Source organism: Tetrapisispora phaffii, chromosome 8 (genome assembly GCF_000236905.1).
Source record: "Tetrapisispora phaffii CBS 4417 chromosome 8, complete genome".
NCBI lineage: Eukaryota > Fungi > Ascomycota > Saccharomycetes > Saccharomycetales > Saccharomycetaceae > Tetrapisispora > Tetrapisispora phaffii.
The window spans coordinates 313219-329430 of record NC_016527.1 but is presented as its reverse complement, the minus strand read 5'-3'; the positions used below and the strand labels follow the sequence as shown (position 1 = coordinate 329430).

Sequence of the window (16212 nt, the reverse complement as noted above, 5' to 3'; positions counted from 1 at the left end):
GTGATATGTTTTGTTGCACAGCCAATATATAGATTTATATTAGCTACTTTTTTCTGCATAATAAATAATACATATACATATATATACTTTTGTTAGAACAAGATTAATATTTTATAAATAAGTATGATTCACTCGGTATTATGGAATAGATAAATAAATATTAATTATTATATGTAGATTGTGAAAATATTGTCTTCTCAGCAACTTTCGTAGCAACAAAAACAATTATACAAAAGCATGCATATACCTCGTAAAACCAAACATCGATGACAACATTAGGAACAGAAAACCGTTCACCTAATAATTCATTCAACTTTCTTGATACTTCGTATGGTAAATTTGATCTAATTGTCAATACGGTAGAGATTACGTATATACCTGTCAATTCTGAAATGAATAAGTTTTTAATTAATGATGGATTTCTATTAATTCTTGATCTTTTCTTGTTGGATTTTATAGAAGGTAATGATGATTCTTCATTATCTTTGATAGCGTATAACGCTAAAATTTGGAGTTTAATTGGTAACAAAGCTGAGATATACGATATAGTTGTGATCACAGTGGAAAAAGAAGCCCCGAATAACGATATTGACATTAACAAAGATATCTGTCTCGCAAGATCATCAATATCTTGTGCATAATTGAATCTGAATAAGAAAAAATTTAAAAGGCTGGCCATTGTAACTGAAAGTGGATCAGATCCAAAATTAGATCTCTTATCTTGATCAAAATATTCATAATTATAATCATCTGGATAATATAATGCATGGATGATCAAATATGGAATTCTAGAAACAAATGTCGTTACGACTTTATGGATACAGTAAATAAGAAACATAATGTGAAAGACTTTCTTCGAATTTCTTATAAACTGTGATTCATTCTGTTGAGTTTCTAATTTGTTTACCTCTAATTGGTACCATCCAATTTTTTCAATGAGTTTGTCTCGTAGAATTGATTGACTTCCTCCTGTCTCTGATTCAAGTCTTTTTAATATTTCAATATTTCCGTCTATATTTCTTTTATAATCATTTATTCTTTCTCTTACTGAATAATCAGATGCCCATAACGATAACCTATCACCTATAGTGTTGATATTTTGTATACCCGATAGATTTCCCCTTTTCCAAACCATTAAAAACGTATAGTATATAGTTGAGACTGTAGCGATTGCAGATAAAATTGATAGCATGGAGACCCCTGCAACGGATAATTTGGTTAACAAACTATTCGTAAAAATAAATGGACCAAATTCTATGTAATACAAGGTAAGGTTCAGTACAAATACAGTCCCAGCAGTTATCATAGCTAACTTTTCAATACCAAGCTTATCATTAAAGAATTTATCTAAGATTGATATCAGCATTAAAAATGGTTGAACAGTGGTTAGTAATATTGTTAAACAAAATAAAAGTAATGGCCATATAAATGAGGTCACAAAGCCTTCTTTCCCATCTGGAGCTGAAGCGGTAATCTGCCACAGTACTACCTCGATTAAAACTAGATAACAAACCATTGAAGCTGCGAATAGGATCCTTATCATTTCATGGAGGGTATGAGATGAAACGGAATATTCTGTATAAAATTTATGAACGAATCCATTGCTATCGGTGCTCCAAGTGTCCAGCTCAGAAAATTTATCATTATTGACAGTTGGTGACAACGATTGGTATAGAAGATTCGTCTTGAACCATAGGACCCTATATGACCAGCTGTATGCAAATACAGAAGATGTTACTATTACAATTAGTATCAACAACTCTCCCATCACTCAAACAATTGCATGCCAAGTTCAACACAAATCAGCTCTAAATTTCGGTGGTAATAATATGTAGTTATCCTCAGTATGCATATTATATACAGACTGTTATAACCAGCCGAATACACCTATCTATAAAGCAATTATATAATGGTTTATAAACGATACTTTTTCTTATAGATCGTGCCTATTATATTTTTCAGATGTTTCACTATCATGTGAAAATGACGGTCAAAAATCAAGATTGTGTATATATATATACATATATATATATATATTCGTTTAATTATATAAGAATAATGACACTACTCTAAATTCTCTCGCTCTCTCCATAAGAAATGTAATGTCTAATATGGAAATTAGACATTACTTGAAGATTAAATAATGAGAATGGTTAGGAATTTAGTTGACGCTGCCTTTGGCAAAATAGGTGACCTAGGTTAAAAACTGTGTTTTACAGATGCCTAACGCCATATATGGAATTAGTTTAAAATATCATATCAACGTCTTCCTCTATTCAGCTTTTACAACTACCACTGTGATATCATCTTCTTTTCCTCCTCTGTAGTCCTTTCCTGTTAATTTAGAGATCTCTTGAGCAAACACACTTGGGAAGTCTGGATCTATACTAATAGCAACAACTTCCTTAACAAACTTTTTAGTAATAGTCTGTAATTCTTCTTCTGTTGATGCTTCATTATCTCTAAAGAAATTTTCCATATCCCCAGTAGCAATGTTGTCGGTAACCCCATCGGTTGCCAATAAAATAATGTCATCCTTTTCTAATTGGAAAGTATATTCATCAGCATCACTTGGTTTATTTTGAATGTAAGAGTTCTCTTTCCCAGATAGTAATTCTTTTGGAATAATAGCAAGTTGATATGGAGCATTAAACCCTACTGTTTGAAAGTTTGTCTTAAATACTAATTTATAATCTCTGAAAACACCACACCAAGAATCACCTAAATTGGCCAGCTGTAATTTACCACTTGGAGGAAAATGACCTACGATTGCAGTAGTGCCTCCAACATTCACGATTTTTTCATCCTTTATTTTATTATAAGAAATATCTATTAATGTTTTAGGATTAATTTCATAAAATGGCAAACTGTTTTTCTGATTCTTAATAGTACTATAATCTGACATAGCTTTGCATAGCTCTCTAGAAATAGCACTTGAATCATAGCCGTATGAGGCCCAACCACCTACACCATCTGCTACACCAACATAAACATCGTTGTTAGCATTTTTCCTTACAAAATAATTATCCTCTCCAGTTGGTGAATCTAATGATGATTTCAAGTTCTTGTAAATTGGGTCATCTCTGTCTTTTGGTTGATATGCTACTGCAAGTTTATAAGATAAGCCAGTATCTTGTGGTTGAGAAGAAGTAGTGTAGTAATTGTATGAGCTATAATTGCCACTTTGATCATTAAACGTACCGGTCGATGTAAAACATCTCTTTGAGAGATTATAGAAATTTCCTTTTAAATATTGAACATGAGCTATTAATGAAACCGAAGAAATAGGTATTAGTATCCAAACTGCAAATATTAAAACCAATATTGATGCCAATAACTGGCTATACATACCATAATTGGAACATATTCTAGCACTGCCCCTAATCCCAGCAACAGAAAACATTGCAAACAATTGAAAGTGATAGTGAAAAAGTGTATATTTTGTGCTTTAAGCTGTGTATGTCCTCCAATAAAAACGTAATTGTTTAATCCATCTATAAGAGATACAACCAAACTGAAACAAATGTATACTGAATAATAAATAAACCCTGCCTTTTGAATTCCAGTAGGCATGTATATGTGCCTTGAACCCAACCACTTTTGCAATTACAAAAGGTTTGGATATTAGCGATGACTTTGAATTCTGATGAACAAAGTACGACCTTTCAGATGTCGGTAACAGCTCTTCGTTGGAAGTGCGATGTCGATTCAATTGCAATGCCATTATAGCGTCACAATCCCAATGAATAAAGCTCTTACAAGTTAAGCAGGTTATGGTTGCGGCATTGCTGTAGCCATTGGTTAGTGGCATGATAATTATGTTTATTTTATATTCTTTAAAAGAAGTAATCATTGTATCAAGGTCAAGTTAGTCCTGCGTAACGGCATTTTGGTACCAACAATAATTAATAGCACAAGGGACGAGATGATCAGTTTAAAATTAAGAGTATATAAGCAACAGCTATGAAATCTTGATAAGCATCAAGTTGTTTTATCCCCCCTATTATATACTATCTTATTATAACTTTATATATATATAGTTTGTTCTGAGATGCAAAACGATTCAGCAACTTCTTTATCGTGTCGATCTAGGAAAAAAACATAATGCAGAAAAGTAGCATTGATTTATTGATGACTATAATTCTTAAAATTGTTTTTAGTTATAAATTGAGGTTGGTGAATAAGGGAAAACTAGATTTATCTAGAACTTTTATTCACTCTTCTATTATCACGAAAAGAATTACTGGCAATTCAAGATGAGTAATCAATTTTTACTGCCAAAAGTTTTCCATCCAGAATTATATACTATTTGGATTAGAGATTTAAACATTAATACAAACACATTCAAAGGTGCGGTCTGTATCAATCTGAAATCTTTAAGTTCGACCAATGTTATTCAATTACACACCAGAGATCTGGTTATTAACGAAGCATGGATTGAGTTTGGTGGTAATGAGAAATATGTTATGGTTTCTCAATCTTATGACAAAATTACTGAAATAGTTTCTATGGAGTTCCCAATCGAGATTACAAAAGATGTTCAATTGTTTATCAACTACGATGGTATTTTGCAAACTAATATGTCTGGTTTCTACCGTTCTGATTATAAAGACGTTTCCACCGGAGAAGATAGATGGATGTTATCTACTCAATTCGAAGCTACTGACGCAAGAAGAGCATTCCCATGTATGGATGAACCGAACTTGAAATCACATTTCAAGGTTAATATCACCTGTGATAAGTCTTTGACTGTTTTGTCAAATATGCCAGAAGAGTCTGTGGAGACCATTAAAAACTTATCAACGACGACCTTCTATACCTCACCTTTGATGTCAACGTATTTAGTAGCGTGGGCTATTGGTCACTACGACTACATTGAAGATTCCACTGAAAAGAAAATTTATCCAACGTTAGATGGTTATGATATCAGAGATGGTTCCTCAGGGACAAAGGGTTCTCTTCCAATCAGATTGTTTACTGCTAAAGGCAAAAGTCACCAAGGTAGATTTGCTATGAACGTCACGAGAAGGGTTGTTGATTTATTCTCAGAATTATTTGAAATTCCATATCCTTTACCAAAATTGGATATTGTTTGTGTTGAGTCATATTCACACAATGCAATGGAAAATTTTTCGTTAATCACTTTCAGACCATCTGCTATCTTATATGATGGGAAAGATGAAGATATCCCAATATCTGAAGCTGCTAAAAAGGTGGCAGGTGTCGTTTGTCATGAAGTGGCCCATCAATGGTTTGGTAACCTGGTTACAATGAATTGGTGGGATGAGTTGTGGTTAAACGAAGGGTTTGCTACATGGGTTGGTAACTATGCAGTTGCCCATTTATTCCCAGAATGGAATATTTCATCATTAAATATGTTGGATGCTCGTGAAGTTGCTTTAAGTTTAGATTCATTAGAAGAATCTCACCCAATTAGAGTTAATGTCCATGATCCAAAGGATATTGATCAAGTCTTTGATACTATTTCTTATTTGAAAGGTTGCTCCGTTTTACAAATGTTAAGTGGATTTTTAGGTGAAGCCAACTTTTTAAAGGGTGTTGCTTTATATTTAAGGAGAAACAAATTCAGTAACGCTACTATGGTTGACTTATTCGAAAGTATCAGTGAAGTAAATGATATTGATGTCTTAACAAGAATCAAGCCATGGATTTTGGAATTAGGTTATCCTGTAATTAATGTTAACAGCACCAGTTCTTTGTTGAATTTAACACAAGAAAGATACACACAAAGAAAAGACAATAACAAGAAAGAAACGAGTTGGTGGGTTCCTTTAATGATGACCAAAGATAAAGTAACAGAGGGCAAGCTAGAGTTTGACTCATCTTCATTAGATATTGGTAATGATGGTAAATTTAACTTCTTCAATACAGATGGCTACGGTTTTTATAGAGTCAACTATCAATCTGCAGAATTACTCCAGAATATTATTGATAACGTGGCAAACATAAGTAGCAAATCACAAATTGTTTTGATCTCTGATGTTGCTTCTGTTAACTCCTTTGGAGATTTTTTTAAATTAAGTTCAGCCATTATAAAATTAGGAGATTTGACTGACCATTGTATTTGGAGATTAATTATTGATAAATTATCACACATGAGGACTTTAATATACAACAGTAGTTCTGTGACAACTATTGAAAAATTCGATAATAATGTTATAAATTTATTTGAGCCTTTTATTGATGCTGCTATTGCATACTTAAAGAACCCAAGCATTGTTTTGCAAGAGGACAGTACTACCAAATTAGACAAGGCAAAGATTTTTGATATGATTTTAGCTTTTACTGGTTCATTAAGTCATCCTAGAGTGGTCAAGGCTGCTTCAGAAATTTATAATTCTAATAAAATTCATGAATCAAATAGACTAATTATTTTAGGTACTCTGCTTTCACAATTGGACACAGAAGCATCCTTGTTTGAGAAAATTACTTCAAAATTATCTACAGCAACGTTGAGTGAACTAGAAACTATCTTGACTTGTTTAGGTAAAGTGAGAAATGAAAAATTATTCAAACATGTTTTTGACCTTCTATTTAAGATCGAAACTATGAATGTGCAATTTTTAGCCACAGCTTTTGGGAAGAATCCATATGTACAAAAATCACTTATTGAGTATGTTGAACAAAATAAAGATGAACTATTAACTAGATTAAAAGTCAATGGTATTGTGATTTCTAGATTCGTTAGTTTTTCACTACCAAACATATCTGATGTTGAATTATTCCAAAAAATTCAAAACATTTTTGAAGGTGAGGATGTTTCATTATACGATAGAAACCTAAGACAAATTATTGAAAAGATTGAATTGAATATTGCTCTTTTGAAATCATTCTTACCACAAGTTGAAGAATATTTTAAATGAGAAAATATACTTTCCACATGGATTAAAGATGTAGTCAAACTTCAAACCTACATATATATATCTGCTTGTTTTTCTATTTGGTAGTACTTGTATAATTTATAAGAAAACTAATTTATTTTCTTTAGCACAAGTTGTTAGAAATTTAGTTGAAAACTATTTATTTGATTATGTTTTATATATTTGAATAAAGATGATATGGGTTTTACATGAAATCATCGTCACCGAAATCACCAAAATCTTCAGTTTCTAAACTGAAATCTTGATCTTTCTTGAATGCACCACCTAAATTGGTTTTTCCCTTAATCTTCTTCTTACCGGCACCACCAGTTGCGGTACCGCCCTTGACACGAGCTAATCTGGCTTGTCTTTCTTGTCTTTCTTTATCCTTCATTAAAACGTTTAGAGTAGCAATAGTTTGTCTAATAGATTCAACAGACATAGGATTTGCAACATCTCTGATCAAATCAATGGCTAAAGATGATGAGTAGTTCAAGGAGGAAACTTCGTTCAATGGAGTGACAGCAGCAGATATAGCTTTTCTCAAATCTTGGAATTCTTTCTTTGATTCAGCATTAAAGATTGGATGGCTTTCTAATGGTGTGTCTCTAGTTAAAGAAGCAGGTTTCATCATGGCTTCCAACTCTTTTTCTTTTCTAGCAGCCAAAGCTCTTGGATGTTCTTCAGCAACACCCAAAGAACCAAACAATTCAGCAGCATTGTTTAGATCGGATTCCAACTCAGCTTTTTTAATCAATTCTTTACGAGTTGCGTCATCTAAGGTGTCAATTTCCATCAACACTTGGTCAGTAGAAGACTTGTTCTTGTTCTTCTTGTTAGCAGTCTCTTGTGTCTTCAGCAATTGCTCTTGTCTCTTCAACTCAGCTTCCTTTTGTTTCTTCTCTTCGATGGTCTCTTCAGCATCCCATGATTCCATTAAGACAGTATCGTCATCATTACCAGCAACAAAATCGTCGTCCCAAGACATCTTAGTGAACCTCAATTAACGTGTTTCTTCCGTTACTTTTCAAGTCAACTGGTCGCAAAAGAGCAATACCCTGATCAATATCCAAGTAACAAAACGATCAGTATCGCTCCTTTATAACTCAACTGAGAGAGTTCATCTCATCAATTAATTTGAATAAATTTTCAATAAATTTATTTCGTTATTTTTTTTTTCGTTTTTTCATTTTTTGGGTTTTCCTCATTACAGGCAATTTGAACTTCCAAAAGGTGTAATCAAACAATATAAATATATAGATACAAACAGAGTCGAGAGGATATACCGCTATAAGAATATTTGTGCTATCAGTGCGAATGAGTTGATAAGAAAGAAGACTTGTGTTGCTCATAAAATACCGATTGGAAAGAAACACTGCATTACCATTAGTAAGTCTATATTTGGATTTTACGACACTCACATAGTGCATTCATCTAATGAATGCACTGCGTCGAGGAAAGAAACACAAAGATAAGTACAACGCATAGTGGAGGGACTCGATTGATATATAATTAGTAATTCTTACTTGCCTAATGTATATGGACTTGTGCTTGTTGTAGTCAGCGATATGGTAACGCCATTATATATGCCTTCTCGCAATCACGTGATTTGCTTTTAAACAATTTTTGTGGTGTTTGACACGAAAAATGGAAATTAAAAAGTAAACAAAAACCACAAATCATCAATAAGAAACATCATTATATTTAAGTTACTTCATCTTTTATAATCATTAGTTGTTCCAGGGAGATTGGTGAGGTTGAGGATTTCTTCTTGTACAACGTTCACTGAGATAGTTTGGTTTTAACATTATTATAAGTGTGCAAGAAGAGGGATCTTATCAGTGATATATATATATATCTAAGCGTAACCCCCCCCCCCATATCAGCTCAGGAGTTACGATGCAGAATATTCAACAACCGATATTAAATAACTTGAACCCACAGTTGTTCACTTCGCAGATTCCTGCTCCAAGTACTGGTATCAAGAGAAGACAAAGTGTTTCCAATGTGGCGTTGACAGATATGATTAACTCGAGTATTGCAAAGAATGCTCATTCCAATAAAAGTGATCCTAATAATAGGAAAAAACTAAGATCGACTGTCTCAAGTGTCAATCAATTGTATAATCAGAAAAGGACGTCGTATATCCGCGACAATGAACCATCCGGTATGCAAAGACATTCAATGCTGCCCTATCCAACAAATAATAACAATGATAACAATAATAATGATCTTAATACAAATAATGTTTCTACAAGAGATCCGAGACCTTTGAGAGATAAAAATTTTCAAAATGCAATGCAGCAAGATATAATTAATTATTTAACAAGCAATAAGTTTGAAATTGAAACAAATTTACCAATTACAAATAAAACATTAAAACAACCTACACAGAAAGGCTTTATAATAACTTTCCAATGGTTATATCAAAGATTGGATCCAGGTTATCAATTTAAATCGAATAATAGTAATAATGTCAATAGTAATACCAATAAATCCGTTGAGTTAGAAATTTATCAAATATTAAAATTTCTTCAATACCCCTATTTAGACACGATTAATAAATCACAAATATCTGCTGTAGGTGGTAATAGTTGGCATAAATTTTTAGGTATGTTACATTGGATGGTTAAAACAAATATCAGTCTAGATAAATCATTGAAAATTTTAGATAAATCATTAATAGATGAAAATACCCAAGATTTGAAAAGTATAAATGAACAAAATAAATTACCTTTAACCCAAGAAGAACAAGATTCGAAACAAGATAAATACGAAGTATTGATTGAACAAATCTGTATCAATTATATTATCGAGTGTTATAAAAAATATTTGAAAAATGATGATAATTTTGAACCAATTTTAAAAGATTTAAATGAGGAATTTAAAAAATTTAATCATATATTTGATATTGACTTAAATAGTTTACGATCAAAGACAGAAGCACTGAGTGTAGAATGCGATGGGTTAGTTAAGATATATGAAAATTTAAAACTATCAAGAGATAAAAATATTGCATTAAAGAGTGATTTAAGTAAATTTCAAAATTATGTTGATGGAATGAAGAATAAGAGTAATGAATGGTCTCAAAAATTAGAAAAAATGAATAATGAAAAAGCATTAAGAGAAGATGATATTAGAGATATTTCAGAAGAAATTTCGAGTATAAAGAAATTTTTAAAAGATAAAAACATTTCAATTGATGTAATTTCAAATAAAAATTTAGAATTTGAAAAATTGAGCAAGGATTTAGATCAGAAAAAAGATGAAGTAAATAAATTTGTCAGTTCTACTCAATCATTAAAGATTGAATTTGAATCTATTATGAAAGCATTAAATGATACTTTAAGGCAATATGATCTTTCGACAGAGACATTAATTAATGAGAGAATAAGTTTAGGTCATAGTACTATTAAAAAATCAGATTTCGAATTGTTAATCGATGACTCAATCAAACAGAATTATAATTCATATTTAAATAATGGTAAAGCAATTGATTTCAACAAAATGTTCAAAAATGATTTGAATACAATGAAGATCAAGAATAATATTATAAAATTAAACAATGAAATTCAAGAACGAATTGAAGGAGTAGAAAAAAATAATTCTGTATTAGAGCAAAAATTAATATCATTAAAACAAGAAGTAATGGATAAGAATAAAATGACAGAGAACGTTGAATTGAAATTATCAGAGGCAAATTCAACTTATGAATTAAATAAACAAGAAAGTGATAATAAATTATTAAAACAAAAAATCGAAATTGAAAAACTAGAGAGAAAGATAAATGATGCAAATAAAATCTTAAAAGAAAAATTATTAGAGACTCAACAACTAATTAATTCAACAAGATTAAAAAAGGAAGAACTTCAATTACAATTAGATAGAGAGAAAAATAATATTAGTAAAAAAATTCTTGAAATCATAGATTTTTCAGGTAATATTATGGAAAGAATTCAAAATAAGTTAGAATCTTCTCAATCGATAATAAATAAAGAATTAGAAAATTAATAAAATCATTTTTTCTGTAATTAAACCACCTTAATATCATTAAGTTTTTCATCTTATGTAACATTAATCGAATACTAATCTAAATTGAAACATTGAAACATCCCAACCCATACGCACCTTCTTTAGGTATCCTATAAGATCAGGCAATTGATCAATATTACAATCACAATCACAATTATATTTATAGTGAAGTTGTGACATTGTGGTGATTAGCAAAATAGTTCAAATTCAGCAATACCATAGTATAACATATGTCTTGTGACTGTTTCCATTGTCACTTTCACTATTCCAATTTTTTATTTCTGCAATTTTTTATGCTCGATTCCCTAATCAGGATATTAACCGAAATCTGAAAAAGTTGAAAAAAACAAAATTTGAAGAAAAAAAAATAAAATTTTTATCGATGAGCTCTCTAGCTTTAACTGATTCTTGTACTTATTGTATACGGTTAATGAATTGAATTTGATTCAATTTAGGATGCAGTGATGTCCACAATTTCAATCACTGTCATCGTAGTTCCTTCTTTATTAGGATTCATATAATAATATATAAAAGTTTTCAATTTTTACTTTTTTTGTCCTGTTTTGGGCTAGTCTGTTGTTGTTTCTTTACGCCCAGTGTTTTATTTAAGGAAGCAATAAAGGCATTGTTTAATGCATCAGACATCATCACACTTCGTTATAAATGGGTTCTAATCCTCCAAAGTTAAGTGAAAAGGCTAAGAAGGAAGAATTGTCGACATCTGGATCTTCCTCGAGCTCTTCCAGTTCTAGTTCCTCGAGTTCTAGTTCTAGTTCTAGTTCTAGTTCTAGTTCTAGTTCTAGTTCCAGTTCTAGTTCCAGTTCTAGTTCCAGTTCTAGTTCCAGTTCCAGTTCCAGTTCCAGTTCCAGTTCCAGTTCCAGTTCTAGTTCATCAAGTGACTCAGATTCAAGTTCCAGCTCTTCAAGTTCTTCCAGTTCCTCTAGTTCTTCCAGTTCTTCCAGTTCTAACTCTTCTGATTCTAGCTCTTCTGATTCTAGCTCTAGTTCTTCAAGTGACTCAACTTCAGACTCCAGTTCCAGCTCTTCAAGTGACTCAGATTCAGACTCCAGTTCCAGCTCTTCCAGTTCTTCTGGTTCTTCAAGTTCGTCGAGTGATTCCGACTCTGATTCGAGCTCTTCCAGTTCCTCCAGTTCAAGCTCATCAAGTTCTTCTAGCTCATCAGATTCAAGTGGTTCAGACTCTGACTCGAGTTCCTCAAGCTCAAGCGAATCTGAAAACGAAGATAAGGACTCTAAGAAGAGAGCTATCGAGGACGAAACAACTAAAGAAAGTGACAAGAAACAGAAAACGGAGCAAGCATCTGATAATTCTTCCGAGGCTACAACTTCTGTCTCAGAATGTAATAAGCGTGAGAAACTAAAAATTTCAGCAGGCACAGATGAACTGAAAGAAGGTCAAAGAAACCATTTTTCCAGAATTGAAAGAGAGAAAATTAGTTTTGAGTCTTGGGATTTGACTGATAACACATACAAAGGTGCTGCTGGTACTTGGGGTGAAATGGCGAATGAAAAGTTGGGCAGAGTAAGAGGTAAAGACTTTACTAAAAATAAAAATAAAATGAAGAGAGGTTCTTACAGAGGTGGTTCAATCACTCTAGAAACTGGTTCTTACAAATTTACTGATTAGAGCAATTTTCGTATTTGTTAGTCCTACACACAGCATAGATAGATTACTTCATCAACTTTTAACATTAATCTAGCACAGAGAAGAAGAAAGTTTGTAATATGTAACATAAAGTATATATTTAAATAAAAATAATATTAATTTCATGAAGATACTAAAGATTACTAATTCTTAAACATTATCTTATGTCAGGCAAAAATTAGTTACACTATTTGGTTACAGAATTGTTAACTTCAATAATTAGCAACTAATTTTATTTTAATGTTATGGTATACTTTTCCTCATTTCAGGTGTCCGCGCAACAGTTACAATTTTTAGCATCTAAAAAATTAATAGCCGTAGTGATGCTTCCCCCAGAAATCTGGAACTTGCTAATTTCAAAACTAGACATTATAAAATCAACTGATGCTCTAAAAGATTATATTTAAGTATCCAATTTGTGATGTCTCCTAAGTTTTACAATATACCAGATAAGATCCAATTTAAACAACATTTATAAGCTTCTATTCAATAATCATACTCTCGCTCAGATAGTTATCATTTACTTTAGTATAATAAACTAAATACAATATACGAGGAGCAAATATATTCTTAAAAGATTATGCAGGTCGGAGAGAATCCAAGCTTCCATGTTACACAACATTTAATTGAAAAATATTATCAACATCTATTGAAAGATAAGAATGCCAATATACTTCCTAACAAGAATGTGGTTTCTGTAGAGTTTAAGGCAGACAATGCGAAAGACGATATCCCTTTAAATGTTGAATCTACCTCTGAATTCCAAAGAAACTCATCTAGCTCGGTAATCTCAACTGATTCTGTTGAGATCGAGAATTCTATTAATGGTATTAGCAAAAAAGCTCCTAGTAAAAGTGACTTAGAATTTAATCTCAGCAAAGTTGAATCCTTAACTGAAGAAGAACTTAAGGATCAAGAGTTCTTAGAACAAATGAAAAATGGCACTGAAAATCATGGATATCCTATTAATCTAGATTCAGAATGTGAAAATAGTATTACAACTAATCTAACTAAGTGGAATTTAAATATTTTGAACTACAAACATTTATTCAGTAAACTATTCACCAGCTTTGACTACGAAAGGGATTTATTAGTCCAGAGGCTATTATCAGAACGAAGACACGCTATGTCATTTCATGAATGGAAAGAAGCTTCACTAAAATTAGATAATGTGACAAATAAAATTCAATGGAAACAGAAAGCAGAATCAGAATTGTATGATTATAAGTTAATAGAAGAGATAACAAACAAACTAAAGGTAGCAAGATTGGAGAAAGATTACCCAAAGTTACTATATATAATACGTACACAATGGGTAAGAAACCTGGGAAATATGGGTAATGTGAATTTATATATCCAATCACACATTGGCACAAAATACATTATTGATGATTATATAAAGGAATCTAAGATCTGTATTGAGGCCTTACTGGAACAAAATGAATTGGATGACAGCTACCTTTTGGCAATATTTCAACAAAGTAGACGAAATATTGGCCGAACTGCTTTGGTTTTAAGTGGTGGTGGTACCTTCGGTTTGTTTCATATTGGTGTATTAGCTACGTTGTTTGAACTTGATTTAATTCCTAGAGTCATTAGTGGAAGCAGTGCTGGTGCAATCGTTGCTAGTATCTTATCAGTTCATACAAAAGATGAAATTCCAGAGCTTCTTGAAAAAGTATTGGATTCGGAATTCAATATTTTTAAAGATGATAATGACAAAAGTGATAGTGAAAATCTTCTAATTAAAATCTCCAGATTTTTTAAGAATGGAACTTGGTTTGATAACAAAAATTTAGTTAATACCATGATATCCTTTTTAGGAGATCTAACTTTCCGAGAAGCATATAATAGAACAGGTCGAATTTTGAACATCACTGTGTCACCGGCATCAACGTTTGAACAACCAAGATTATTAAATAATTTAACAGCACCAAATGTTTTGATTTGGTCTGCTGTCTGTGCATCATGTTCATTACCAGGTATTTTCCCTCCAACTAATCTTTATGAAAAAGATCCAAAGACTGGAAAAAGGAGAGAATGGAACGGAAGTAAATCAGTCAAATTTGTTGATGGCTCTGTAGACAATGATCTACCTATCACTCGTTTATCTGAGATGTTCAATGTAGATCATATTATTGCATGTCAAGTAAACCTTCATGTCTTTCCACTATTGAAAATGTCATTATCTTGTGTCGGTGGTAATATTCAAGATGAAATTAGTGCTAAATTTAAAAAAAATCTTTCAAACATTTATAATTTTATGTCAAATGAATTAATTCATTTACTAGAAATTGGAAGTGAATTGGGGATTGCCAAAAATGCCATGATGAAGTTCAGGTCAGTTTTATCGCAACAATATTCTGGTGATGTCACAATTCTTCCTGATCTTCAGATGATACTTAGATTTAATGAATTATTATCAAATCCCTCACAAGAATTTCTTTTACGTGAAACAACAAACGGTGCAAGAGCAACCTGGCCAAAGGTTTCCATTATTGAAAATCACCTTTCTCAAGAACTTGCTCTTGATAGGGCAATTACTATTTTAAAAGGTAAGCTTATTGTTTCCTCTTCTATAGGGAATCCGTTACAGTTTAATGACATGGCTTATGGCTTAATTAAAACTGCAATTAACAATAAAGGAAACGAACAAGGGGAATCTTATGATTCTTCAGTGTCAAATAACAATCACTTATCAACAGTTTTAGATGATAATTTGATCGATATGGAATCTTCAAAAACTTTATTACTATTCAGAGAAAATACAGGGACTTTAAGAAGAGCCACAAATTATAAGCTCACAACCCCAACAAAAACAAAAAAGATTAGACGAATGTCTGATTTTTCTGAAACGCCTGCTAGAAATACTTCACATTCATTTTCATTTTCTACTTCTCCAACTTCAAAACACTCTAGAGTCAGTCATAAATATGGCACTGGTATTCGTCCAGGATTAAGAAAGATGAATAGTGCTTATCGGAATTATCAGATTAGAGATGCCGATTTCTATCCACATAGTAGAAATATCAAAGAAATTGATTCAGCACCAGTTTCTAAACAAGAAACTTCAATCATTATACCAATTCCAAGTTCTGCCAAAATAGGAAACGTTGATTCTTTTAATTATGATAGAATTGAGAATAATCTTAAAAATTCTACAATGAAAATACTGTCTAACACACGAACAGAATTTCAAAACAAGATTATTGACGAAACCCTAGATCTGAGTAAGGTTTTTACTTCTGAATCAGAAGTTGATGAATCATCTAACAATGAAAAAAGTGAAAAAAGTGACAAAAGTGACAAAAGTGACAAAAGTGACAAAAATAATATAACATCTCCTGATAGAAAAACAACCTCTCATTCGCATGGACTGAGAAATACATTTAGCAGTCCTCTTAAAAAGATAGGTTCTCTATCTTACAAATCACGAAAATCTCCTTAATTAATTAATAATTATTTTGCTATATAATATATTTTACCAATTCTTGCATATTTATAAAAGTTTTATATTCTCTAATAAATTGTCAACATTTTAATTTAATCTATAACCACTAATATCAATTATACTCAATGTAGGCTTCATATGCATTGATATACAAATAAATTTAATGAATTTTGCATTATGCGA

At 31.6% G+C, this 16212-nt stretch overlaps 7 protein-coding genes across 7 annotated transcripts; 4 read left to right on the top strand and 3 right to left on the bottom strand.

Annotated features, from left to right (window-relative positions):
• Positions 1-160: 160 nt before the first annotated feature.
• TPHA0H01460 (uncharacterized protein) lies at positions 161-1768 on the bottom strand (the record flags this gene model as incomplete). Its single annotated transcript, XM_003686738.1, has 1 exon — positions 161-1768. The coding sequence occupies one exon, from the start codon at positions 1766-1768 to the stop codon at positions 161-163; it is 1608 nt and encodes a 535-aa protein (XP_003686786.1).
• Positions 1769-2272: 504 nt separating this feature from the next.
• On the bottom strand, positions 2273-3349 carry PTC7 (type 2C protein phosphatase PTC7; the record flags this gene model as incomplete). Its single annotated transcript, XM_003686737.1, has 1 exon — positions 2273-3349. One exon carries the CDS (start codon positions 3347-3349, stop codon positions 2273-2275), a length of 1077 nt encoding a protein of 358 aa, XP_003686785.1.
• Positions 3350-4256: 907 nt separating this feature from the next.
• Positions 4257-6884, top strand: TPHA0H01440 (M1 family metallopeptidase; the record flags this gene model as incomplete). The annotated part of the gene is made up of 1 exon (XM_003686736.1): positions 4257-6884. The coding sequence occupies one exon, from the start codon at positions 4257-4259 to the stop codon at positions 6882-6884; it is 2628 nt and encodes an 875-aa protein (XP_003686784.1).
• A 202-nt stretch (positions 6885-7086) lies between these two features.
• Positions 7087-7869, bottom strand: HCR1 (translation initiation factor eIF3 core subunit j; the record flags this gene model as incomplete). Its single annotated transcript, XM_003686735.1, has 1 exon — positions 7087-7869. The coding sequence occupies one exon, from the start codon at positions 7867-7869 to the stop codon at positions 7087-7089; it is 783 nt and encodes a 260-aa protein (XP_003686783.1).
• Positions 7870-8780: 911 nt separating this feature from the next.
• On the top strand, positions 8781-10892 carry NDC80 (kinetochore-associated Ndc80 complex subunit NDC80; the record flags this gene model as incomplete). The annotated part of the gene is made up of 1 exon (XM_003686734.1): positions 8781-10892. The coding sequence occupies one exon, from the start codon at positions 8781-8783 to the stop codon at positions 10890-10892; it is 2112 nt and encodes a 703-aa protein (XP_003686782.1).
• Positions 10893-11576: 684 nt separating this feature from the next.
• Positions 11577-12560, top strand: SRP40 (Srp40p; the record flags this gene model as incomplete). Its single annotated transcript, XM_003686733.1, has 1 exon — positions 11577-12560. The coding sequence occupies one exon, from the start codon at positions 11577-11579 to the stop codon at positions 12558-12560; it is 984 nt and encodes a 327-aa protein (XP_003686781.1).
• Positions 12561-13158: 598 nt separating this feature from the next.
• On the top strand, positions 13159-16026 carry TPHA0H01400 (uncharacterized protein; the record flags this gene model as incomplete). Its single annotated transcript, XM_003686732.1, has 1 exon — positions 13159-16026. One exon carries the CDS (start codon positions 13159-13161, stop codon positions 16024-16026), a length of 2868 nt encoding a protein of 955 aa, XP_003686780.1.
• Between the last annotated feature and the right edge of the window lie 186 nt (positions 16027-16212).